The sequence below is a fragment of the Phalacrocorax aristotelis genome, chromosome Z, assembly GCF_949628215.1.
Source record: "Phalacrocorax aristotelis chromosome Z, bGulAri2.1, whole genome shotgun sequence".
In the NCBI taxonomy this organism is placed as follows: Eukaryota; Metazoa; Chordata; class Aves; order Suliformes; family Phalacrocoracidae; genus Phalacrocorax; species Phalacrocorax aristotelis.
In genome coordinates, this window is record NC_134311.1 from 72778199 (window position 1) to 72802076 (window position 23878).

The 23878-nt window shown below is 52.0% G+C and overlaps 4 protein-coding genes across 12 annotated transcripts in view; 1 reads left to right on the top strand and 3 right to left on the bottom strand.

The window, feature by feature from the left end:
• UBAP2 (ubiquitin associated protein 2) overlaps positions 1-23878 on the top strand; it is a 167602-nt gene extending 143724 nt beyond the window's left edge. For all 9 annotated transcript variants that reach the window (XM_075079579.1, XM_075079586.1, XM_075079581.1 and 6 more), the window contains 7 exons: positions 15571-15649; positions 16772-16986; positions 18357-18456; positions 18540-18647; positions 20134-20201; positions 21123-21314; positions 22879-23878. In XM_075079579.1, coding sequence (XP_074935680.1) covers positions 15571-15649; positions 16772-16986; positions 18357-18456; positions 18540-18647; positions 20134-20201; positions 21123-21314; positions 22879-22974 — 858 coding nt within the window. In that variant the 3' untranslated portion in view covers positions 22975-23878. The remainder of the gene's footprint in view (positions 1-15570; positions 15650-16771; positions 16987-18356; positions 18457-18539; positions 18648-20133; positions 20202-21122; positions 21315-22878) is intronic.
• Positions 965-1543, bottom strand: LOC142050473 (interferon-like). The gene has a single exon (XM_075079135.1). The coding sequence runs from the start codon at positions 1541-1543 to the stop codon at positions 965-967; it is 579 nt and encodes a 192-aa protein (XP_074935236.1).
• LOC142050475 (interferon-like) lies at positions 4190-4768 on the bottom strand. Its single transcript, XM_075079138.1, has one exon. The coding sequence runs from the start codon at positions 4766-4768 to the stop codon at positions 4190-4192; it is 579 nt and encodes a 192-aa protein (XP_074935239.1).
• LOC142050476 (interferon-like) lies at positions 11273-12016 on the bottom strand. Its single transcript, XM_075079139.1, has one exon. The coding sequence runs from the start codon at positions 12014-12016 to the stop codon at positions 11273-11275; it is 744 nt and encodes a 247-aa protein (XP_074935240.1).

Here is a 23878-nt window from a genome sequence, read left to right on the forward strand (position 1 = left end):
GCCCCTGCAAAGTATTGAAAGGCGGCAAGAAGGTCTCCCCGGAGCCTTCTCTTCTGCAGGCTGAACAGGCGCAACTCTCTCAGCCTTCCCTCGTGGGAGGGGTGTTGCAGCCCTGGGGTCGTATTTGTGTCCCTCCTCGGGACGCGCTCCAGCCAACAGGTCCGTGTCGCCCTCGTAGTGAGGGCTCCGGGGCTGGTCAGGGGTGGGTCTAAAGCGGGACGGAAGGTGGAAAATGTTGAGGAGAGCAGGGCCGAGGAGATGATCCTGATGACGACGGCTACACCCTGTCAGAGGTTGTGGGAATAGGTCGAGGAAAGGGCCTCCCTGGGGAGGCGGCAAAGAGAAGCGTGGGCACGGGACGCGCGGAGCCCCGTCTGGAGCAGGGCTTGGAGTGGGTGTTGAGTGGAGGTGTCTTCCCCCCACCCCAATGGCTGGTTCCTGTGCTTTGGAGACAAGAGGTAGTGGCAAGCTTTTTGCAACAGGTCTTTATTTTCTGGTGAATAATTAGGTGAATAAATAGACAGCGTAGTCCCAATAAATAGAGTAAGTCCTACAGTTGTCCCGGTAAATAGAGTAAGTCCTACAGTTGTCCCGATAAATAGAGTAAGTCCTACAGTTGTCCCGATAAATAGAGTAAGTCCTACAGTTGTCCCGATAAATAGAGTAAGTCCTACAGTTGTCCCGATAAATAGAGTAAGTCCTACAGTTGTCCCGATAAATAGAGTAAGTCCTACAGTTGTCCCGATAAATAGAGTAAGTCCTACAGTTGTCCCGATAAAGAGAGTAAGTCCTACAGTTGTCCCGATAAATAGAGTAAGCGGTGTACATAGCGGAGCAGTGAGTGGAGGCTGGGGGTGCAGGGCGGCTGTTGCCATGGGTCGGGGAGGCGGGAGAGGAGAGTTGGGGAGGGGGCGGTGGTGCGGAAGTGGTGTTGGGGCCGTGGGGGTTGGTGGGGGTGCCCGGGCTAACCGCGCAGGGTGCGGGTTAGGTTTTGGAGGCGTTGGAAGCAGAGGCGAGCTTCGAGGCGGACGTGGTCCCAGGCGCAGGGGCTGTGGTTGTGGGTGCGGAGGAAGTCCTGGATGCGCCCAAAGTATATCTCGATGTCGAGCAGCAGCTTGCGGAGCCCTTGGCCTTGGAGGAGCGTGCCGCTGCCTGTCAGGCATCGCTGTAGCTGCCGGCTGTGGTGCTGGAGGCTGTTGAGGAGGCGGTGGCGTGCCTGGGCGTCCCAGTGTTGGGGGACGGTCGGGCTGCTGAGGGTGTCGAAGAGGCGCTGGAGGAGGCGGTGGGCGGCGGCGGCGGCTTGCTGTGGGTGGTTGGTGTGGAGGAGGGTGTCGGGGAAGGGGAAGGGGTCGTGCAGGTGGTGGCAGGGCGGTGCGGGGCTGGGAGCCATGGCCTGGAGGAGGTGGGTGCTGTCCCAGGGGAAGGTGGCGTCGCGGGGACGGAGGTGGTGGCAGGCGAGGGCGGTGGCGAGAGCCGTGCGGAGGATCAGGAGCACGGCGGCACCGTGGCGCAGGCGGGGCTGTGGGGTTGCGGGCGCGGCCATGGCGGGGCTGCGGGTGGTGCGTGGGTGGTGCTGGGCAGGAGCCCGCTCAGGCTTGGTGGTGGTGCGGGTGGGCGCTGTGCTTGGGGTGCTGCCGGGCGGCGGGCTTTATGTGGTGCCGCGTCCTTCCCTTCCTCGCTTTCTAATCGCAGCGAGTTTCCGGCTGTGGCTTTCAGTTTTGGCTGGTGGCTGTGGTGGTGTTGGGGAAGCGCGTTGGTGGGGTGTCCGTGCGTGGGGAGGGCGGCGGTGTGTTGGGGGGAGGTTGGCGGGAGCGGTTGGCTGGGGGATGCGAAAGCGCTGGGGCAGAGCCCTTGGGGGCAGCTGTGCCGGGGAGGTGCGTGAGGGTTTCCGTGTTGGTGCTGCAGGGTAAGCTGTGGTGCGTCTTTTGTGGAGCTGAAGTTTCCCTTCCTGCCCAAGCGTGTTTTCCGTCTGTAGTGCCCTGGTGTTGGCTGTGGTCTGTTTCCCTTTTGCTTGTGGCTCGCCTTTGTTTTCATCTCCGCTGGTCTTTTCTTTTTGCGTTGGGAAGAAGGGTTGTGAAGCGATGGCACTTGGCAGAGCCTGGGGAGCCGCCTCCCGGAGCGAGGGCCTGGGGGTGGCTCTGGGTGTGGGCACTTGGGCATTGGGTGTGTTGGTGGACGGAGCTGCCCCAGCTCCCGCGTGAGAAGCTGATGAGAATGGGGAAGAAAGGCAGGCGGCAAGGCTTGAGGGAAAAGGAAGAGGAAGAAGGGAAGAGCTTTGCTCGTCGTGCTGGTGCTGGTGCTGGTGCTGGTGCTGCGCTGGGTCCCTGGCTGCGGTCCCACGCGCGTGCCCCTGTGGCAGGGGTGGTCTTGTGTTTTCTGTGGCTTCTCGCCTGAGGTGCCTGGAGAGCAAAGCAGATGATGTCCCCCGTAAGTGCAGGGTGTTGCGTTTGGGCTGGCGTGAGCCCCTGCGGCCCTAGAGGAGGGGTGTCCAAGAGTCGCCTGGCGGTGGAGCTGAGCCAGCTGCTGCAGCCGTAGAGCACTGAGTGGGAGGAGGAGGAGGTGGAGGCTGCAGTCGCGCTGAGGTTTTCGGGTCCGTTGCAGCAGCGAGGATCACGTTCTGCTTGTGTGAGAGATGCTGCCACGTGTTTCCCGAAAGCTGTTGGAGCGGGGGAAAGGTGCGCGTGTCGGTGTCGGGCTGGGAGCCGTGGTCTTGTCCGTCAGCGTTGTGCTGGTGGGCGCTGTGGTTGGGGTGCTGGCACGTGCACGATGACGTGGCGTAGCTAGGTGCCGCCTCTGGAGGAGGCAGTTGGAGGTCCGTGGCTGGACCTTGTCCCCGTTGCCCTAGAATGGTTGGTGCTGCGAGGTGTTTTCAAGCAGCGCACCGAGAGAGTTGTCGTGGAGAATGCCTGAAGTAGCGGCAAGAGTAGCGGAGCTGAGCCTAACCCGAGCGAGGATGTGTGCCGTGCCTCTCCTCTGTAGAATCATGGAACGGTTTGGGTTGACCTTCAAAGGTGACCTGGGCCAGCCCCCGCAGGGAACGGGCAGGGGCATCTTGGACTAGATGAGGTGGCTCAGAGCCCCGTCCAACGTGACCGTGAGTGTTTGCAGGGATGGGGCATCGACCACCTCTGTGGGCAACATGTTGCAGTGTTTGGCCCCCCTCATGGGTAAAAAAAGTCTTCCTTGCATCTAGCCTGAATGGTAGCGCCTTTGAGTTTAAAACCACGACGCCCTGTCCCGTGGCTAGAGGCCCTGTCAGCAAGCCTGTCCCCATCTTTCTTCTAAGCCCCTGCAAAGTATTGAAAGGCGGCAAGAAGGTCTCCCCGGAGCCTTCTCTTCTGCAGGCTGAACAGGCGCAACTCTCTCAGCCTTCCCTCGTGGGAGGGGTGTTGCAGCCCTGGGGTCGTATTTGTGTCCCTCCTCGGGACGCGCTCCAGCCAACAGGTCCGTGTCGCCCTCGTAGTGAGGGCTCCGGGGCTGGTCAGGGGTGGGTCTAAAGCGGGACGGAAGGTGGAAAATGTTGAGGAGAGCAGGGCCGAGGAGATGATCCTGATGACGACGGCTACACCCTGTCAGAGGTTGTGGGAATAGGTCGAGGAAAGGGCCTCCCTGGGGAGGCGGCAAAGAGAAGCGTGGGCACGGGACGCGCGGAGCCCCGTCTGGAGCAGGGCTTGGAGTGGGTGTTGAGTGGAGGTGTCTTCCCCCCACCCCAATGGCTGGTTCCTGTGCTTTGGAGACAAGAGGTAGTGGCAAGCTTTTTGCAACAGGTCTTTATTTTCTGGTGAATAATTAGGTGAATAAATAGACAGCGTAGTCCCAATAAATAGAGTAAGTCCTACAGTTGTCCCGGTAAATAGAGTAAGTCCTACAGTTGTCCCGATAAATAGAGTAAGTCCTACAGTTGTCCCGATAAATAGAGTAAGTCCTACAGTTGTCCCGATAAATAGAGTAAGTCCTACAGTTGTCCCGATAAATAGAGTAAGTCCTACAGTTGTCCCGATAAATAGAGTAAGTCCTACAGTTGTCCCGATAAATAGAGTAAGCGGTGTACATAGCGGAGCAGTGAGTGGAGGCTGGGGGTGCAGGGCGGCTGTTGCCATGGGTCGGGGAGGCGGGAGAGGAGAGTTGGGGAGGGGGCGGTGGTGCAGAAGTGGTGTTGGGGCCGTGGGGGTTGGTGGGGGTGCCTGGGCTAACCGCGCAGGGTGCGGGTTAGGTTTTGGAGGTGTTGGAAGCAGAGGCGAGCTTCGAGGCGGACGTGGTCCCAGGCGCAGGGGCTGTGGTTGTGGGTGCGGAGGAAGTCCTGGATGCGCCCAAAGTATATCTCGATGTCGAGCAGCAGCTTGCGGAGCCCTCGGCCTTGGAGGAGCGTGCCGCTGCCTGTCAGGCATCGCTGTAGCTGCCGGCTGTGGTGCTGGAGGCTGTTGAGGAGGCGGTGGCGTGCCTGGGCGTCCCAGTGTTGGGGGACGGTTGGGCTGCTGAGGGTGTCGAAGAGGCGCTGGAGGAGGCGGTGGGCGGCGGCGGCGGCTTGCTGTGGGTGGTTGGTGTGGAGGAGGGTGTCGGGGAAGGGGAAGGGGTCGTGCAGGTGGTGGCAGGGCGGTGCGGGGCTGGGAGCCATGGCCTGGAGGAGGTGGGTGCTGTCCCAGGGGAAGGTGGCGTCGCGGGGACGGAGGTGGTGGCAGGCGAGGGCGGTGGCGAGAGCCGTGCGGAGGATCAGGAGCACGGCGGCACCGTGGCGCAGGCGGGGCTGTGGGGTTGCGGGCGCGGCCATGGCGGGGCTGCGGGTGGTGCGTGGGTGGTGCTGGGCAGGAGCCCGCTCAGGCTTGGTGGTGGTGCGGGTGGGCGCTGTGCTTGGGGTGCTGCCGGGCGGCGGGCTTTATGTGGTGCCGCGTCCTTCCCTTCCTCGCTTTCTGATCGCAGCGAGTTTCCGGCTGTGGCTTTCAGTTTTGGCTGGTGGCTGTGGTGGTGTTGGGGAAGCGCGTTGGTGGGGTGTCCGTGCGTGGGGAGGGCGGCGGTGTGTTGGGGGGAGGTTGGCGGGAGCGGTTGGCTGGGGGATGCGAAAGCGCTGGGGCAGAGCCCTTGGGGGCAGCTGTGCCGGGGAGGTGCGTGAGGGTTTCCGTGTTGGTGCTGCAGGGTGAGCTGTGGTGCGTCTTTTGTGGAGCTGAAGTTTCCCTTCCTGCCCAAGCGTGTTTTCCGTCTGTAGTGCCCTGGTGTTGGCTGTGGTCTGTTTCCCTTTTGCTTGTGGCTCGCCTTTGTTTTCATCTCCGCTGGTCTTTTCTTTTTGCGTTGGGAAGAAGGGTTGTGAAGCGATGGCACTTGGCAGAGCCTGGGGAGCCGCCTCCCGGAGCGAGGGCCTGGGGGTGGCTCTGGGTGTGGGCACTTGGGCATTGGGTGTGTTGGTGGACGGAGCTGCCCCAGCTCCCGCGTGAGAAGCTGATGAGAATGGGGAAGAAAGGCAGGCGGCAAGGCTTGAGGGAAAAGGAAGAGGAAGAAGGGAAGAGCTTTGCTCGTCGTGCTGGTGCTGGTGCTGGTGCTGGTGCTGGTGCTGCGCTGGGTCCCTGGCTGCGGTCCCACGCGCGTGCCCCTGTGGCAGGGGTCGTCTTGTGTTTTCTGTGGCTTCTCGCCTGAGGTGCCTGGAGAGCAAAGCAGATGATGTCCCCCGTAAGCGCAGGGTGTTGCGTTTGGGCTGGCGTGAGCCCCTGCGGCCCTAGAGGAGGGGTGTCCAAGAGTCGCCTGGCGGTGGAGCTGAGCCAGCTGCTGCAGCCGTAGAGCACTGAGTGGGAGGAGGAGGAGGTGGAGGCTGCAGTCGCGCTGAGGTTTTCGGGTCCGTTGCAGCAGCGAGGATCACGTTCTGCTTGTGTGAGAGATGCTGCCACGTGTTTCCCGAAAGCTGTTGGAGCGGGGGAAAGGTGCGCGTGTCGGTGTCGGGCTGGGAGCCGTGGTCTTGTCCGTCAGCGTTGTGCTGGTGGGCGCTGTGGTTGGGGTGCTGGCACGTGCACGATGACGTGGCGTAGCTAGGTGCTGCCTCTGGAGGAGGCAGTTGGAGGTCCGTGGCTGGACCTTGTCCCCGTTGCCCTAGAATGGCTGGTGCTGCGAGGTGTTTTCAAGCAGCGCACCGAGAGAGTTGTCGTGGAGAATGCCTGAAGTAGCGGCAAGAGTAGCGGAGCTGAGCCTAACCCGAGCGAGGATGTGTGCCGTGCCTCTCCTCTGTAGAATCATGGAACGGTTTGGGTTGACCTTCAAAGGTGACCTGGGCCAGCCCCCGCAGGGAACGGGCAGGGGCATCTTGGACTAGATGAGGTGGCTCAGAGCCCCGTCCAACGTGACCGTGAGTGTTTGCAGGGATGGGGCATCGACCACCTCTGTGGGCAACATGTTGCAGTGTTTGGCCCCCCTCATGGGTAAAAAAAGTCTTCCTTGCATCTAGCCTGAATGGTAGCGCCTTTGAGTTTAAAACCACGACGCCCTGTCCCGTGGCTAGAGGCCCTGTCAGCAAGCCTGTCCCCATCTTTCTTCTAAGCCCCTGCAAAGTATTGAAAGGCGGCAAGAAGGTCTCCCCGGAGCCTTCTCTTCTGCAGGCTGAACAGGCGCAACTCTCTCAGCCTTCCCTCGTGGGAGGGGTGTTGCAGCCCTGGGGTCGTATTTGTGTCCCTCCTCGGGACGCGCTCCAGCCAACAGGTCCGTGTCGCCCTCGTAGTGAGGGCTCCGGGGCTGGTCAGGGGTGGGTCTAAAGCGGGACGGAAGGTGGAAAATGTTGAGGAGAGCAGGGCCGAGGAGATGATCCTGATGACGACGGCTACACCCTGTCAGAGGTTGTGGGAATAGGTCGAGGAAAGGGCCTCCCTGGGGAGGCGGCAAAGAGAAGCGTGGGCACGGGACGCGCGGAGCCCCGTCTGGAGCAGGGCTTGGAGTGGGTGTTGAGTGGAGATGTTTTCCTCCTCCCCCAATGGATTGTTCTTGTTCCTAGACTAGGGGTGTCTCTGGAGGTTGTTAGTTCTCTGGGTTTAATGTAGGATGTGAAAGTAATACCCCTTTGGGGTAGGAATATATTTGGTCCTTGTCGGGTTGTTGTGGGTTTTTTTTTCATTTCTCCTTCTTCTCCCGGGTTACCGCTCTTGCATGTTGTGTTCTTTTAAATTTTTCTTTGTGCTCAAATCTCTTTTCATTGTGTAGTACTCCATTATTGCTTTCGGATATTTTCCTTTCATTATGTTTTTAATCTTTTTTTAATATCAATACATGATTTTTGAATGTAATATGGGAGATGTGTGATATTATTAATTTCTCAGGAGCTCTTTAAGTCCCCCTGTCATTTAAGGAAGTGACAATGCGTGTACATGCTTCAGCTCTGTTGTTTACTTCTGTTGTACAATCCCTTTGCTTCTCTTTCCTTAGTCTGAACCTCATACTGATGGTGGATAAGTAGTCTTTTCTATACTGGTGGTTATTGAATAATGAAGGAGATGTAGCCAGAATTTTTTTTACTAGAGTGATTTTTGCTTTTTTTGCCTTTTTGGATATTTTATGTGAATACTCTCTCATTGTGTTGTGCAGAATAAAAGGTCCTGTACAAAGAATTCCAGTTTTGCAATTCTCTTACTTGCCTGGTGAAATGGTTGTGTCTTATGTTATGCCCTCAAAGTACTGGAACTTCCTGATTTGTTCCTGTCCTTTTTTTTTAATCTTTGTTTAAGCATAATTTCTTTCAATTTTTTAAACTTTTTTTCAATGGTCTATTTTTCTCTGGAGGTCTGAAGTGCAGTCTGGTACTTATGGTAGGTGGTGTCCAGGAATGGACATTCCAAACCTCCCCGATCTCTCTTCTGGTGTTGTGTCATCTTCGTGGTAAAGATAATAACAATGTGTTTATTCTTTCATGTTTTAATTCCCTGTGTTCTAGCATGTGTCGTTACCTCTCCTTCTCTGTTGATGTCTGAAGAGGATTTGCTTTCTTTAGCCACCTCAGAGAAAACTGAGCCAATGAGGTTTCCCATGGTAACCTGGGAAAAAGCTTTCGAAGGTGCTGGGGTCCATCAGTGCTGTTTGCTTTTTAAGTACCGCCTCCTAAAAGTACAGAATCAGGTAATTCCAAAGTGTAGAAGGAAGTCAAGCAGGCAAGGCAAAATACTGGCTTGACTTACCAGGGATATCCTTCTTGAAATAAGGCAAAAAAAAGAAAGTGTATGGCCAGTGGAAGCAAGGTCAGGCAACATGGGAGGGTATAGGGATGCTGCTCACCATTGTAGGGAGGAAATACATGTGGCTAAAGCTCAGTTGGGGTTGAAGCTGGCCAGTACTGTGAAGGAAGGACAATAAGAAGGGCTTTTAAAACACATTGATGGCAAAAGGCAGGACAGAAATAACATTGGCCCATTGCTTGATAAGAACGGTTGCCTCACAAGCAGGAACACAGACAAAGCAGAGGCATTTAATACTTTCTTCGCCTTCGTCTTCAACACTGGGCTAGAGAACCATGACTGTGGGAATGATAAACTCCCAATAAACCCCGAACCTGTGCAGGACTGCTGTTCCAGCTGGATCCCTGTAAGTCAATGGGGCCTGATGGGATTCATCCAAGGGTACTTAAAGAGCTGTCTGGTGTCATAGCGAGACCTCTCTCAATGACCTTTCAATGCTCTTGGGAATCTGGAGAGGTCCCAGTTGACTGGAAGCTGGCAAATGTTGTCCCAGTCTTCAAGAAGGGCAAGATGGATGACCCCGGTAACTACAGGCCCATCAGTCTCACTTCTGTGCCTGGCAGAATTACGAAGATGATTAATCTGGGCGTTTTTGAAAAACACCTGAAAGACAACTCAGTCATTGGTCCCAGCCAGCATGGGTTTACAAGGGGAAAGTCCTGTTTAACAAACTTAATTTCTTTCTATGACAAGGTCACCCACCTAGCTGACCAAGGGAAGCCAGTCAATGTGACCTTTTTGGATTTCAGTAAAGCTTTCGATACTGTCTCTCACAGTATCCTGCGGGACAAAATGTCCAGCAGACAGCTGGATAAACACGTGACGCAGTGGGTGAGCAATTGGCTGATGGGCCGGGCTCAAAGGGTCGTAGTAAATGGGGTTACATGGGGCTGGTGGCCAGTCACTAGCAGGGTTCTGCAGGGATCTATCTTGGGGCGGGTATTCTTTAGTGTCTTCATAAATGGCTTGGAGGCAGGACTGGAAGGAATAGGAATTAAGTTTGCTGATGACACAAAACTGGGAGGAGCTGTTGACACTCTCGAGGGCAGAGAGGCCATGCAGAGGGATCTGAACAGACTGGAGAGCGGGGCAATCACCAACCGTATGAAGTTTAGTAAGGGCAAGTGCCGGATTTTGCACCTGGGGCCCAGCAACCCTGGATGTACATACAGACTGGGGAGCAAGAAGCTGGAGAGCAGCTCTGCAGAGAGGGACCTGGGGGTTCTGGTCGACAGCAGGTTGAACATGAGCCAACAGTGTGCCCTGGTAGCCAAGAGGGCCAACTGCCCTGGGGTGCATCAAGCCCCGCATTGCAGCCAGTGGAGCTAGGGGATTGTCCCGCTCTGCTCTGCTCTGGTGCGGCCTCACCTCAAGTGCTGGGTGCAGTTTTGGGTCCCACAGTACGCTGAGGATACAAAGCTACTAGAGAGTGTCCAGAGGAGGGCTACGAAGTTTGTGAAGGGTTTAGAGGGGAAGCCATATGAGGAGCATCTAAAGTCACTTGGTTTGTTCAGCCTGGAGAAGAGGAGACTGAGGGCAGACGTCATCGCGGCCTGCAGCTTCCTCACAAGGGGAGGTGCTGATCTCTTCTCTCTGGTGACCGGTGATAGGACCTGAGGGAATGGCAGGAAGATGTGCCTGGGGAGGTTTAGGTTGAATATTAGGAAAAGGTTCTTCACGCAGAGTGGGGTGGAGCACTGGAACAGGCTCCCTCAGGAGGCAGTCACGGCACCAAGCCTGACAATATTCAAGAAGAATTTGGACAATGCCCTCAGACACATGGTGTGAATTTTGGGGTTGTCCTGTGCAGGGACAGGAGTTGGACTCGATGATCCCTGTGGGTGCCTTCCAACTCAGGACATTCTATGATTCTATGAGGTCCTCCATGCTTGGCATTACAGGTCATTTCTGGTTAGAAGGAACATCAGGAGGACAATAGTACAACCTGCACGTTACATCTTGAGGGATCCTGCTGTGTACCTGAATATATTTGGTCCCACTTGGTTTCTTGCTCTCCAGCTGCAGAAGTAGTCCTCATTTGTGTTTGCACAGAGCAGTGTCTTTGTAGCGATGTGCTGGTGGAGGTGATGTGACTGAGAATGGAGGACAACCTCTTTGTCCTGTTCAGGGGGAGGCTGAGGCTGTTGAACGTTTGTATTGTCTTGCTTGGGCTTACCTGGGGAGGGTGAAGCACCCAGGGCAGATATTTTTGGGGTGCTGGATAGAGGATGAAGGAGCAGCTGGTGCTGGTGGTGCATGGGCAGTTTCCTTCATGGGGTATGCTGTGCGGGGCTGTGCTGGTTGATTTGGACCACGTTGGGTGGTGGTATTTGTAGGATGATTGTTTGTTAATGATGTGTTGGGGTGAATAAGGGCTAGGTCAACGTGCACTGTTTGGAGGTGGCTTTCAGGTCTTGACAGTGGGAGCGGGTTAGGAAGGGAAAGGTTGGGTGGTGGTAGAGGAGGAGCATGCAGGCCAGGCATCGTGTTGTCTGGGTGAGTGTGTGCTCTGAGGGTCTGGCATCAGTGGGAGATGCCTACAGGCTTGAAGGACCATAGTGGGTCCCTGAGAGTGGCCTGCTTTCCAAACACTTCAACTGGGGCAGGAGGCATCGGTGGGATGGGCTGTAGGAGGGAGGCCCATCCCTGCCTGCCTACAGAGGCCGTGTCCTTGCCTGTCAGGTATATGCATGATGACGACCTCTTTTCTTTTATTCTTCTTATTGGGTTGTTTTTTTTTTTTGCAAAAAGTCTTTATTTCCAACAAGTAAATAAATAAATATAGAAATATAGAAACAACTAGCTGTATAAATAAATAAATAAATAGAGTTCTGTGATAAATAGTTGTTGGTGTGACAGTCCTGCAGTGTCCATGGGGACCTTCCCCTCCATCAGATGAGGTTGTGGTCTTGATGGGCTACACAATGCTGTGAGTAATAAATACCAGCCCTCTCCCCATCACCTCACAGCTGTCTGCGAGCGTGCAAGCAAATTCCTCCTCCTTCCTTCTCAATGAGGCGGTGGCCACGGTGCGGGTGTGCAGGTTCTGCCACAGCCCGGCCCCAGCCTTGCTGCAGTCATGCCCGTTTCCCCATCAGCCCAGGCTCCTGACGGGCAGAGGTGTGAGCAGCACTGAGCAATCCCACCCCCGGCTGCTGCTGCCTCCACTGCATCAGCAGCTTCCGGCGCTGGCCCAGGATGGGCATTTGGTGCGGGTGGCTTTGGTGGAGGGCAGGAGCGGCTCGGCTCTTCATTTGCCGTATGAGTATGTCCACACGTTGGAAACAGAGGCGAGCTTCGAGGCGGACGTGGTCCCAGGCGCAGGGGCTGTGGTTGTGGGTGCGGAGGAAGTCCTGGATGCGCCCAAAGTATTTGTTGACATTGAGCAGCAGCTTGCGGAGCCCTTGGCCTTGGAAGAGCTTGCTGCTGGCTGTCAGGCATTGCTCCAAGTCATGTTTGTAATGCTGGAGGCTGTTGAGGAGGCGGTGGCGTGCCTGGGCGTCCCAGTGTTGGGGGATGGTCGGGCTGCTGAGGGTGTCGAAGAGGCGCTGGAGGAGGCGGTGGGCGGCGGCGGCGGCTTGCTGTGGGTGGTTGGTGTGGAGGAGGGTGTCGGGGAAGGGGAAGGGGTCGTGCAGGTGGTGGCAGGGCGGTGTGGGGCTGGGAGCCATGGCCTGGAGGAGGTGGGTGCTGTCCCAGGGGAAGGTGGCGTCGCGGGGACGGAGGTGGTGGCAGGCGAGGGCGGTGGCGAGAGCCGTGCGGAGGATCAGGAGCACGGCGGCACCGTGGCGCAGGCGGGGCTGTGGGGTTGCGGGCGCGGCCATGGCGGGGCTGCGGGTGGTGCGTGGGTGGTGCTGGGCAGGAGCCCGCTCAGGCTTGGTGGTGGTGCGGGTGGGCGCTGTGCTTGGGGTGCTGCCGGGCGGCGGGCTTTATGTGGTGCTGCAGCTTTCCTTTCATCATCATCATCTAGACAGAATTTCCCTATTTCCATTTTCAGTTTTGCTTTTCGTTTACTTTCTCCTGAGGGCTTTTGTTGTGCTTGTCTAAGTGTGAGCGGGAGATAGCCCTGCTCTAGGGTACCGGAGCTGGTTCTTTCCCAGGGCTGCTGTCAGGGGCAGCCCGGCTCCTGTGCTGTTAGGGTCCAGTGGGGGATGTGAAAGTGTGGCGGTAGAGGTTTCTGGGCAGCTGTGCTGGGGTTGCATTTCAGAGTTTTAATTTTGTCCATTTTGGGGTTTTCTTTCTTGGTTTTTATTTTCAAGTTTCTCTGCCTACCAATATCTATTTTTCTTATTTCATGCTCTGATATTATTTGTATATGAGTTAATGTATGTTTTCCTTTATTTCTTATTGACAAATATTTTTAGTTTGTCAGTTAGTGGTGTGTTGTTTGGGTTTTTTTTCTCTTTGTGACATCTCCAAGTTTTGTGCAAGTTTTTCATCCCTCTGCAAATATCTTGCAGAATATTTTTGGGGTCATCTGTCATTCCCCCCACCTCCCGAGTTATTTGTCCTTGGTGTGTTCATATTTAGAAATAAATGCATCGATGTTATGAAGGATTTTTCATCAACTCTTCATGTAATGATTGTCATTTTTAGATTTTGGTTTTCTTGTTGTGTTTTGAATTTGTTGTAGAAATTAGGCAACATTGGGTATTTGGGAGGCAGGAGTGGGTTGGAATATTTCTTTGACATGCTGGTCTGCTTACATCTAGAAAGTGAAAGTGGGCAGAGTACCAAGTGCAAGACATCAGTGCTTCCTGGGAAGCTTCCAGTAGCGAGAAGCAGCGGTGGCTGCTGAGACAGCGAGAATAGGGCTTTCTCCTGAGGTTTGGGAGGGGGTTCTTTTTTAGTTTAACTCGGTGAATTAATGTGCATATTGATGCTGTAAATTCTCACTGTGGGTTTTTTTTGGTGTGTGTATTACATCGGGATATGCTGTCTTTTCTATAGTCTGTTGCAAGCTGCCTGTGTAGCAGAGATCTTACAGATGCCTAAGCTGGTGTGCGTGGTGCCTAGCAAGCTGCTTGGTGTAGCTGAAATCTATTATGTCAGATCACTTACCATTTTTCAGTCATATTCTGTGTCACTTTTTGAGTCTGTTCCTGATATTTCAGTTTTGACTTTAAGCACCTTCTCTTGCATGCCTTCTGTAGGTCAGGAAATATCCATGTTGTTTGAAGAACAAAAGTATTTGAGTTTTTGTTTTGAATGTGTGTATGCACAGGTGTATGGCATAGGGATATGCAGTGTTGATGTGGTTTTCCCCCTCCCGAGGGACAGTGGGAATAATTGCAATCCTCAGCTGCTGTTCTCCTGCGAATTCAGTTTTATTTTGTTCAGTTTGTCTAGGGGAAAATGCAAGTGTGTCAGTTCCAGTTCATATCCACTGAATCCTGTTCAGATCTCTTCTCCAAATCTGATTTTTGTGGCATTTTCCTCAGAAGGAGAGAGGAGAACTGCTTTTGAGTAACCTGCTAAAACTTCTAATGTGAATGCAGTTGTGTTTTGTTAAGTGATTCATGCCTGAGTTGATGAGGTGGAATTACCTGGGATGGAAAGGGTGATGAAATATGGCACTGTTTCAAGTTACAGAAAGGACCTGTAATACTCAATCTTTGCTGAATGATTTCATGTTCAGTGATGGAGGACTGGGTATAGGAAACAGCAGGGTGACGCGCAGAAATGCAGCAAGGGGGAAGGTCCCATCAACTCTGAGAAAGCATCTGAAATGCTGGGGAATTTGCAGAGAGGGGTATGGATGATGTTTTTCCACTGTTGGAGAGTGTGTGGAAATGGATATGTTAGTGGTTAAAGCATTAATTCTTCACGGACTGGAAGTGGTGAGGAGTAAACCATGAGAATTAGGAGGAAAAATGCTTAGCAGATGTCGTGGTTTAGCCGGCAGCTCAGCCCCACACAGCCACTCGCTCACTCCCCCACCGGTAGATGGGGGAAAGAATCAGAAGGGTAACGCTCGTGGGTTGGGATAAGAACAGTTTAATATTTAAAATTAAAAGAAACAACAACAGAAATGCAATGTAAAGGAGAACAACGAGAGGTGCAAAGCCCCGGGGGAGGGGGGAAGGGAGGGGAGAGGGGGAATGAACCGCCGAAATGAACCGCACCGCCGCGCCGCAGCTGCTCGCCGCCCGCCGACCCGACGCCGCGCCGCCCCCGCGCTGCCACTGCCCCCCCCCTCAATATACTGGTCACGGTGTCACATGGTACGGAATGAACCTGCCATTGGCCAGTCGGGGTCAGCCGCCCCCACCATGGCCCCGCCCCTCCCAGCCCCCCCGGCACATGGCAGAGCGCGGGAAGCTGGAAAGGTAGCCGACCCCCACAGTGAGGAGAATTAACCCCTTCTCAGCCAAAACCAGCACAGCAGAGTACCAGCCCCACATGTGGGGTTCACCCAGATAGGGAAGGTCAAACTTTTCTCTTTGTCTCCCAAACTGAACACAAAATGCTGCTTTGGTTTTGCTGGCACGTCCTGTTGTCTCAGAGTGCAAGCTTTCCAGGGTGAGGACTGTCTTACCTTCCTCTAGAGGACCTAGAAAATTATCTATGGCAGTGGTGTCCACCCTTTTTGATCACACACCCCGCCAGTAAAAACTTTGTGAGGACTCACCTCCAATATATTTTATATACATATACTACTGTAGTTGTAACAGGTATGTTATAAAACATTTACAAAAATAAAAATTGGAAAAGATTGGGAGAAAGGTTAAACAAAAACTTTTTTTTGTGTATTTTATTTATTAATGGTACCAAAACCACTTTCTTCATGCACCCCAATGGATTGTCTTGCACACCCCACTTTAGAGACTACTGATCTGAGCTCTCCTGTAACATAGTTTAAATACATTTTCCAGTCATCCAAAAGTAACTCTTTGTCTCCATGGTTTTTTTAAAATGTTTGTGCTGTTTTCTTAGCTGACGTTTCCACTTTTATAAAACAAGCCATGGTACAAGGGTTAAAACCTTTAGACTACATTCACATTGTGATTACAGTCCTGGCCTGACCCCAGGTCTTCGGCCCCTCATGGTCTATTAATCTTCCAGGTACAGTCTCACTGGAAGATGACAGCTCAGAGCTGAGGGCTGGGAAGGGAAGGTATTTAGTGGTTGCCTTTAGCCTACCACTAAGGGATTAAGTAGTTGTATATAGCATTAAAGATGTCTATAAAGTAGGTTTATTCTGAAGTTGAGGATCGAGGTAAATCTTCAGCTCTGCTATAAGCTATAACGTCAGTTCCAACCCAAACTTCCTTTAGTTCCTTCTTTTTAAATTTTCTTATGCGTATAATACAAGATTCATAAGAGCTGTCCAGCTCTGTTATGGTTTCAACTATTAATAATGTTGTCTCTTTCCAAGGATTACTATGGAATTACATTCCCTGCTCCTGCAACCTTGACAGGCAGAGATGGGAGCCTTGCTAACAACCCGTACTCAGGTGAGTGCTATTTAAAGACAAGGATGGTAAGTGCCAGAATAGACCCCTCTCAGCAGCTTCCCATACTTTGTTACTGCTATTTTTGCACATGTGTGTTCCCAGCAGGAGCTGCATCTGGCAAGCTCTCCCTCACCCTTTCCAAATCTAATGGTCTTTATTCCCAAAGCGTGTGGTTTAAGAAGCCCTTCCTCATTCCTACTCTTGCTCTGCCATTGTCATTGTGCAAAGATGACATGAATGCCATCCAGGATTTTCAGCCAGTGTTTTTCACCCACTGCCATCAGATTACAGCTTAAAACTGTAGCCATAGGTGTTGTAATTCCTATAATGATGATATTAAGTGTTGTCATTGGTAACCAACAAAAAGGAATACTGCTTGGGAATGAGATAGATGTGATTGATGTATGTCACCTCCCTAAAACACACGTGAATATGATGCTCTGTAGGTTGCCAGAAAATGCAAGTGTTCAGGAGTTTTCTGCTTCATAATCACTTCTCCTGGGAGGCTGCTTTTGGTTTAATAACCAAATTTCCCTTCCTACTTCTTCAATAAGGTGGCCCACGATGCAAGCCTTGCTTTCCTGGCCTTCAGCTACTGTCTCCAGAACTTTGGTGGTGTGAGGAACCGGACATCTAACTAGTCATGCTTGATTATAAACAGACATTGACAAAAATATACCTATCACTGCCTGTAAAACCTAACTTGCTTTCAGCCCATGAAGCTTAGCTAATCAGTTTAACCTCCAGGGGAGTCACACTTTAACCCAACAACCATTTGCTCTTTGGCTATTTACCATAATTCTGCTTTTAGCACATTTTATTGCAATGATTGATAGTAATGAGTCTCCTCAGACTGTGTGAGATAGGTAAGTACTGGTATCCATTTTATCAATGGATTAGCCAAGGCATGGAGTTCTGTGCCATGATCAGGTAATGTCCCTGTGGCCATCAAGGAAGAGAGAGAACAGCAGAGCACTTCCCATGAACAACTGCAGGCTTTCAAGTGTAGGGTGTGCTCTCTTCTGTAGTTGTTTACTTGTATTCAGAGGATTTGAATCCTTTGAGTCCTCCGCTTTTGGGGTAGCTCTGATAGCTTTTTCTGATCAGTTCTTTCTTCCGCAGGTGATGTAACAAAATTTGGCCGTGGGGATTCTGCCTCCCCTGCTCCTGCTACCACGCTTGCCCAGCCACAGCAGAACCAGACACAGACTCACCATACAACTCAGCAGCCCTTCCTCAACCCGACCCTGCCCCCAGGGTACAGCTACACTGGGTTACCTTACTATGCTGGTGTGCCTGGCGTACCCAGTGCATTCCAGTATGGGCCAACCATGTTTGTAAGTGTGACAGCCTGAACTGTAACCCTCCCTTCATGCCTCTCTGGTTTTGCTCTCTTCAGCCCAAAGTTTCTACATCTGGGAGTCATAGAATGGTTTGGGTTGGAAGGGACCTTCAAAGATCATCTAGTCCAACCCATCTGTTATGGGCAGGGACGCCTTCACTAGATCAGGGTGCTCAAAGCCCTGTCCCACCTGACCTTGAACACTTCCAGTAGTGGGGCGCTCACAACTACTCTGTGCAACCTGTTCCAGTGTTCCACTACCCTCGTTATAAAAAATTTCTTCCTTATGTCCAATCTAAACCTACCCTCTTTCAGTTTAAAACCATTGCCCTTTATCCTGTCACTACAGGGCCTGGTAAAAAGATTTTCTGCATCTTTCTTATAAGCCCCTTTTTAAGTATTGAAAGGCAGCAGTAAGGTCTCCCTGCAACCTTCTGTTCTCTAGGCTGAAAAACCCCAACTCTCTCAGCTTCATAGGAGAGGTCCTCCAGCCCTCAGATCATTTTTATGGCCCTCATCTGGACCTGCTCTAACAGGTCCATGTGTTTCTTATACTGGGGACTCCAGAGCTGGGCTCAGGTCAGGTCGCATGAGAAGAGTAGAGTCATCCCCAGTCTGCAAGGGATCTCCAACAATGTGCAAGCATGAGAAAATAGCTGCAGTTTCGTTCCCAAGAAAACAGGGAATTTAAAAGGCCAGAACTCATGGACTCTTGCCGAGGTTACTGTAAATAGCAGGCAGCTGCAGCTCATGGAATCAGTGTTCCTGAAAGCCCTTACCAGTGGGTGGAGAATCAAGGAGAGACCCAAAGCTGGGTCAGTGAGCTGAGAGTGCCTAGAAAATCCTTCTGAGGATGGAGCAGACCCCATTAAGGTAGAGAGCAGTGCTGGTAGTCTCAGGAGGAAAAAAGTTATTTGGGAAGAGGTGATACTCCAGGCAGAAGGGTAGATGAGTCTGTTTTAGGGCCCTGTAGGACAGTGTTTTATGAAACAGCCTCAGGCAGGAATTGATGTTTTATTTTATTCTGGAGGGAGAGCACTGTGGTTGCTCCTTCTTGGGTTTGTAGGTAAGAACTTGCAGTTTACATTCACTGTGTGAAAGAAATACACAGGCTGGTCTGACAGAGGGTTGTACTGCATTCAGAGGGGTGGCTCTAGCAGAAAACCTGGGGCTTACACAAATCCACTACAGCAAGTTACTGCTGTAAGTGTGAGTGTCACTTCCTATGCCATCCCAGTGCTCCCCACTCCAGATTAAATTTCTCATGTGAGGTGAAGGTGCCTTCCCCACTAGATGGCAGAGGGAGCTTGGATTTTTTATGTCCTTCCCTAGTTAATAGGCCTTCCATTCCCTTCCTTTGTCCAGGTACCTCCAGCATCTGCTAAACAGCATGGAGTCAACCTGAACACCGCGTCGACTCCTTTCCAGCAAGCGAGTGGTTATGGGCAGCACGGCTATGGAGGAGGTAGGCTTGCCACTGCGCTTTTCATGTGAGCGTCTGCAGAGCTGCTTGCACACTGTAACACCTTGTCTTGTACACACCGGCAGGCTATGATGACTTAACGCAGGGAACGGCAGGTGGAGATTACAGCAAAGGAGGCTACAGTGGGTCATCTCAAGCACAAAACAAATCTGCTGGCACTGGACCTGGGAAAGGTAACACATGAGACTTGAGGTTGCTCTTGAGTGCGATTTTGTAGGGCAAACTGCTGTGCAGTCAACTCAGCAGCCAGCTCTAAAGAGGGTCACAATCCAAGCTGTTTCTCCATCTCCCGTATACAAAATGCTTTTTTAATGGCCCAAGTGTTCCTTCTAAACTTCATGGGTGAACTTTGCATAAGGATTTGTGTGGCTGATGCGCAGTTTCGTCCACAATTATACATGGAAGAAATGGTGAGCTGTTTCCTCTGCCTAAGTTTTCTTTGCTGAAGAACAGTGGTCCTGCAGCAATGCCATGTTTTTGAAACCTAAGTAGTTGCATACTGCTGGTGAAATGGTCCTCTGCCAAAAGATGGCAAGATATTGATTTTCTTGGTAGGCACGTGAGATAGCCATGTGCTAGGGGCAAGCAGGGCAGTTCACATATCTCTGGGTTGTTGTTTCAGCTGCTTTTGTACACCCTGTAACTCATTGCGTTGTTTCATGCCTGGAAATGTTTCCTTTGTGACTGTAAAGGCTGAAGAATTTATACAGCTTATAATGAAAGCTTTATTCTGTACGTGCTGGTTAGACCTGAGAAATATATACTGAACTGCTTAGCACTAACTAGTTCATCCTTGGGCTTAAGCAAATACCAAGCATTTGCTGTGCATTTGAAACACCAACTGGACTGGCTTCAGCCAAGAACTGATCACGCTCTCCTCTCCAGGGGAGCAATCCAAAAAGGAACAATGTCCTAGGAAAGGTACAACCTTAGAGCAGTGCAAACCCTCTGAGTCCAGCCCTCTGATTCACTGGTCAAAGGTTTTACTGTCATCCAAGGGAAATTATTAGAGCCAGTCTTTATAAGATGGTGAATAAGTGGCTGGTTTGAGAGCCACCTCACTGGTAAATGAGTGTTTCTGAGCCTGTTGAGGCACCAGCTGGTCCAGATGGAAGCCAGCCTGAATCAATGGTATTAATTCTCTCAGGGCAGAGGAGCACTGCAGAGCTCACCCTTCTGCAGGATGTGAAAGGACAAGGGCTTAAATGTATAGCAGATGCTGAGTCTCATTGCTCAGTACACTGCTGGAAAGCCCTTGAATGCTGCAATGGAGCCAAATGCATCCCTAATCCTAGGGGAAAGCTGGCTTTTCATGAGCTTAAATGAGTATTCAGTGCAGCCAGCTGTTGCCTGGTCAAGTGCATTTGAATCCAAGTAGTAACCACTGGGTCGTGGATGTGCGTGATTTATCCCAGTAGGCTTGTTTCCTGCTTTGCAGCAGGATTGGGGAATTGAGTCTTTTCTGGCAGTGTTGTGGGTCTGACAGCGCAGAGAACCCCACTGGGCTGGCAGGCAGCAGCAGCAGGGTGTGTGGTGTGTGCAGCAGCGGCAGACAAAGGTGCATCCACTGAGGCCATTGGAGGTGCCAGGGGCAAAGCATGGGGCTCATGCTGGGTGGTGGTTGACTTTCTCATTGTCAGTGGCTTTTTTGTTTTCCAGGTGTTTCTGTGACCTCAAGTAACACAGGTGTGCCTGATATCAGTGGCTCAGTCTATAACAAGACTCAGGTGAGCAACACTGGACCTTCCTCTTTCATGGCCTGAGATCAGGCCAATGGCCAGTCAGTCTTGGGTCAGGAGGCTGTGGCATTTCTCACACTGGCTCTGTTTGCTGTTGGAGTGGAGTCTTGACCTCTGTCCCACCATTTCTGCCATGTCAGCTCCCGATGGCTGCTGCTGGCGTAGGTGCAGCACCCTACTCTGCTGGGGCTGCCTGCACTGCTCCACACAAGCTGATGATTTTAGTCAAAACAGCTCCCAAAGCAGGTAAGTTGAGAGGCTGGCTGCTCTTCACCAGAGAGACCAGTCACCTGAGGGTCCCTATCCCATGCTCTCCTGTAGCTGTTGCTCAGCATACAGCCTCCAGGGAAGCAGAAGGTGCTTTGACAAGCTGTGGTGTGCACTGGGCTGATGTCCAGCTCCTGTTTTCTCCTCTTTGCACCCTGAGCTGGGGCAGTTAGTGTCTGGCTGTGATCCATGCTTACAGGTAGGAAGCTGGTTATCGGCCACATGCTTAACATTAGGGATCAAGCTTTGGCCACGGGCAGGAAAATCTTATTGCAAGTTCTTCTTGCATTATGGTTGGGCCGCTCTGGGTAGGCTGAGTAATTCCAGGCTGAGCCCTGCAATGTGTGATGGACTGTCTTCAGGCAGCTGCTGCCATCCCATGTCCCACTGAATAAAAACAGGTCAGAGAAGAAAGGAACACAGTAGCTGTGGAAATAAAACATCAAAGCATTAGTGCAGAAATATGGGTGAAAACAGGAGCTGAAATTCATCTGCTGAAGTGCTTGCAGATGTGACTTGGTTTGCTCATGGGGTTGGTGAAATGTTCTGGTGATGTGTGTTTGGGCTGCTCTTGTTCTTGTCTGGTCACCGTGGGGCTGCTCACACCAGTCCCTGATCCTGTCCCCCTCACCTTTCATGCAGACATTTGACAAGCAGGGATTCCACGCTGGCACACCACCTCCTTTCAGCCTGCCCTCTGCTCTTGGATCGACTGGGCCCCTGAACCCTGGTGCTGCCCCAGGTTATGCTCCAGCCCCGTTTCTCCATATCCTGCCTGCGCATCAGCAGCCTCATTCCCAGATGCTGCATCACCATCTCCAGCAGGATGGGCAGGTGAGCTGGGCCCTTCTGCCTCTGCAGTGTGCCTGAGGGCAGATTGCTCACTCTCACACTTGGGGGGTCTTGAAGGCTTTTGCTTCCTTCTGGTTTTTGCTTTGCTCACTGGGAAAGGGTCTTGACCAGGATTGCAGACTGACAGACTTGATGTCATTGACCAGCTTGGGGAGGGAACCATATGGAGTTCAGGAAGGGAACGTGCAAAGTCCTGCCCCTGGGGAGGAACAACCCCATGCACCAATATATGCTGGGGTCCAAAGCAGCTTGGATGAAAAGGCCCTGGGGGTCCTGGTGGGTACCAAGCTGACCATGAGCCAACAAGGCTGCAACAATGCCTTGCTGCAAAGGCGGCCAGTGTTACCCATGTCCGCATTAAGCAAAGTACTGCCAGCAGGTTAAGGGAGGTGAGCCTTCCCGTCTGCTCAGCACTGGTGAGGCGACAGCTCAAGTCCTGTGTCCAGTTCTGGACTCCCCAGTACAAGAGAGATATAAATGTACTGGAGGGTCCAACAGAGGGCCACAAGGATGATGAAGGGACTGGAGCAGCTCTCCTGTGTGGAAGGGCTGAGAAAGCTAGGACAGTTCAGCCTGGAGAAGAGAAGACTGAGAGGGGAGCTCATTAATGTATATAAATACCTGAAGGGGGGATGCAAGGAGGACGGAGCCAGGCTCCTTGCAGTGAGGCCCAGTGACAGGATCAGAGGGAATTGGCACAGACTGAAACACAGAAGTTCCCTCCAGACATCAGGAAAACACTTTACTGGGATGGTGACCAAGCACTGGCACGGGTGGCCCAGGGAAGCTGTGGAGTGTCCATCCTTGGAGCTGTCTGGACACAGTCCTAGGCAGCTGGCTCTAGGTGACCTTGCTTGAGCAGAGAGGTTGGACAAGATACCTTGAGAGGTCGCTGCCAGCCTCGGCCAGCCTGTGATTCTGGGAAGAGGCCATCCTGATGGGGGTGTGGAGAGATTGTCTGTGATGTGTGAAGCCAAGGCAGGAGGTGCTGTCCCCTGGCTGCAGTGGGAGAGCAGGGTGTAAGCACTTGTACTGTAGCTCTGGGGGAAGAATCAAGGATCCCCTTGCACGTTGCTTGTTGGCTCCAATTTCTGATTTGGTGTCACCAGCTGATGCATTTCCTTCCTCGCTATAAACATTCCCTGAAAAAAAAAGTGTTCTGCCTTAAAAGTCCAGAAATAGAAAATGTCTTCTTTCTCCAAATGTGTGACATCCTTGGCTGGTGCACCACCTCTGTTTACCTTGAGGGAACTCCTTTGCTGTCCCCAATCCTGAGCCTCTCCCTCCTTGCGCGTGAACCTGTCTTGGGTGGGGGGCGGTGGGATGGTGCATCCCCACGCCCCTGCTTGGTGTCTCAGTGGCTGCTCATCCTTTGTTGTGAGATGCAGAAACGTTGCCGAGCAGAAACAGATCCATTCAGGGGGGAGCATCGCTATGTTGGTGGGTGTCAGGGCTGTCCCTGGGGGCAGCAGGTCTGATGATGTTCAGGTGGGCTCATCTTGCTGGGACTGCTGATGCCCATGTCTCCTTCCTTTCTGATTTCTAGGGTGGATCTGGCCAACGCAACCAACCCAGCGCCATGCAGCAAAAGTCTCAGGCTACCAAAACCGCCTATGGCACTTCTCCATACTGGACAAACTAAATCTGAAACTGGGGAGGGGGGAGAAAATGAAAGGAGAGGAGGAGGGGAAAAAAAAAACCAAACAAAACCCAAAAGAAACAAAGAAAAGAGAAAAAGAAGAAAAGACAAAGCCCATTCTTGGAATTATTAGGAGAAGTAACTGCTCAGCCAAATGTCTGTGCGGGGAGAACTGCAGCCAGCCAGCCATCCTCTGTGTGACTCGCCCGCTTCCTCTTTGAGTTGCTGTTGTATGTAATATATTTATGTATGTATTTGTAAATGTAATAGAGCCTAAATGTGGTTTTCTGCATCTTGCAGCCTGTTTTATTTTCTTTTTAGGAAAACTAATTAATCATTTCCCATTTGCACCAGGGCATCCTTCCTTTTTGTTTTTTAAGCTCTGTGGGCTTTATAACTCTGTCAAAGACAAACTGCACCATTTTTTTTTTTTGGAGCTGGAGCCCATTTATTTAATGCAGTTCTAAATTCAGGCAAATAAGGAGGCCTCCCCCCCAAAAAAAAAAAAAAAAAAGAAGAATCAAGATGTGTTCTGTTGGTTTGATTTCTGCCCCATCCCCCAATATAGCTGTTACTTTAAAGAGGGGGAAAAAAAATGTTTTGTGGGCCTTCCCCTTTCTTTTGTCTCCCCCCTCCCTCTTGCTGTAGAAGATGAACTCTCGTGGACAGTTTGGTCACTGTGGGCCTGAGCTGCAGCCTCACCTTTTTGTTTTTTAATTTTTGAATAATAATAAAAAAAATTTTAAAAGACAGGGTTTTCTTTTTTGGTTGGGGGGGTTTGTTTGGTTTTTCTTTGTATGTTTCTCTCGCGAGAGACTTCAGATGGCTCAGTGTGTCCTGGAACCTCCTTTGCATCATTAGAGACAAAAACTATGTAGCGGTTTCTTAAATAAAAGTATAAGCTGTG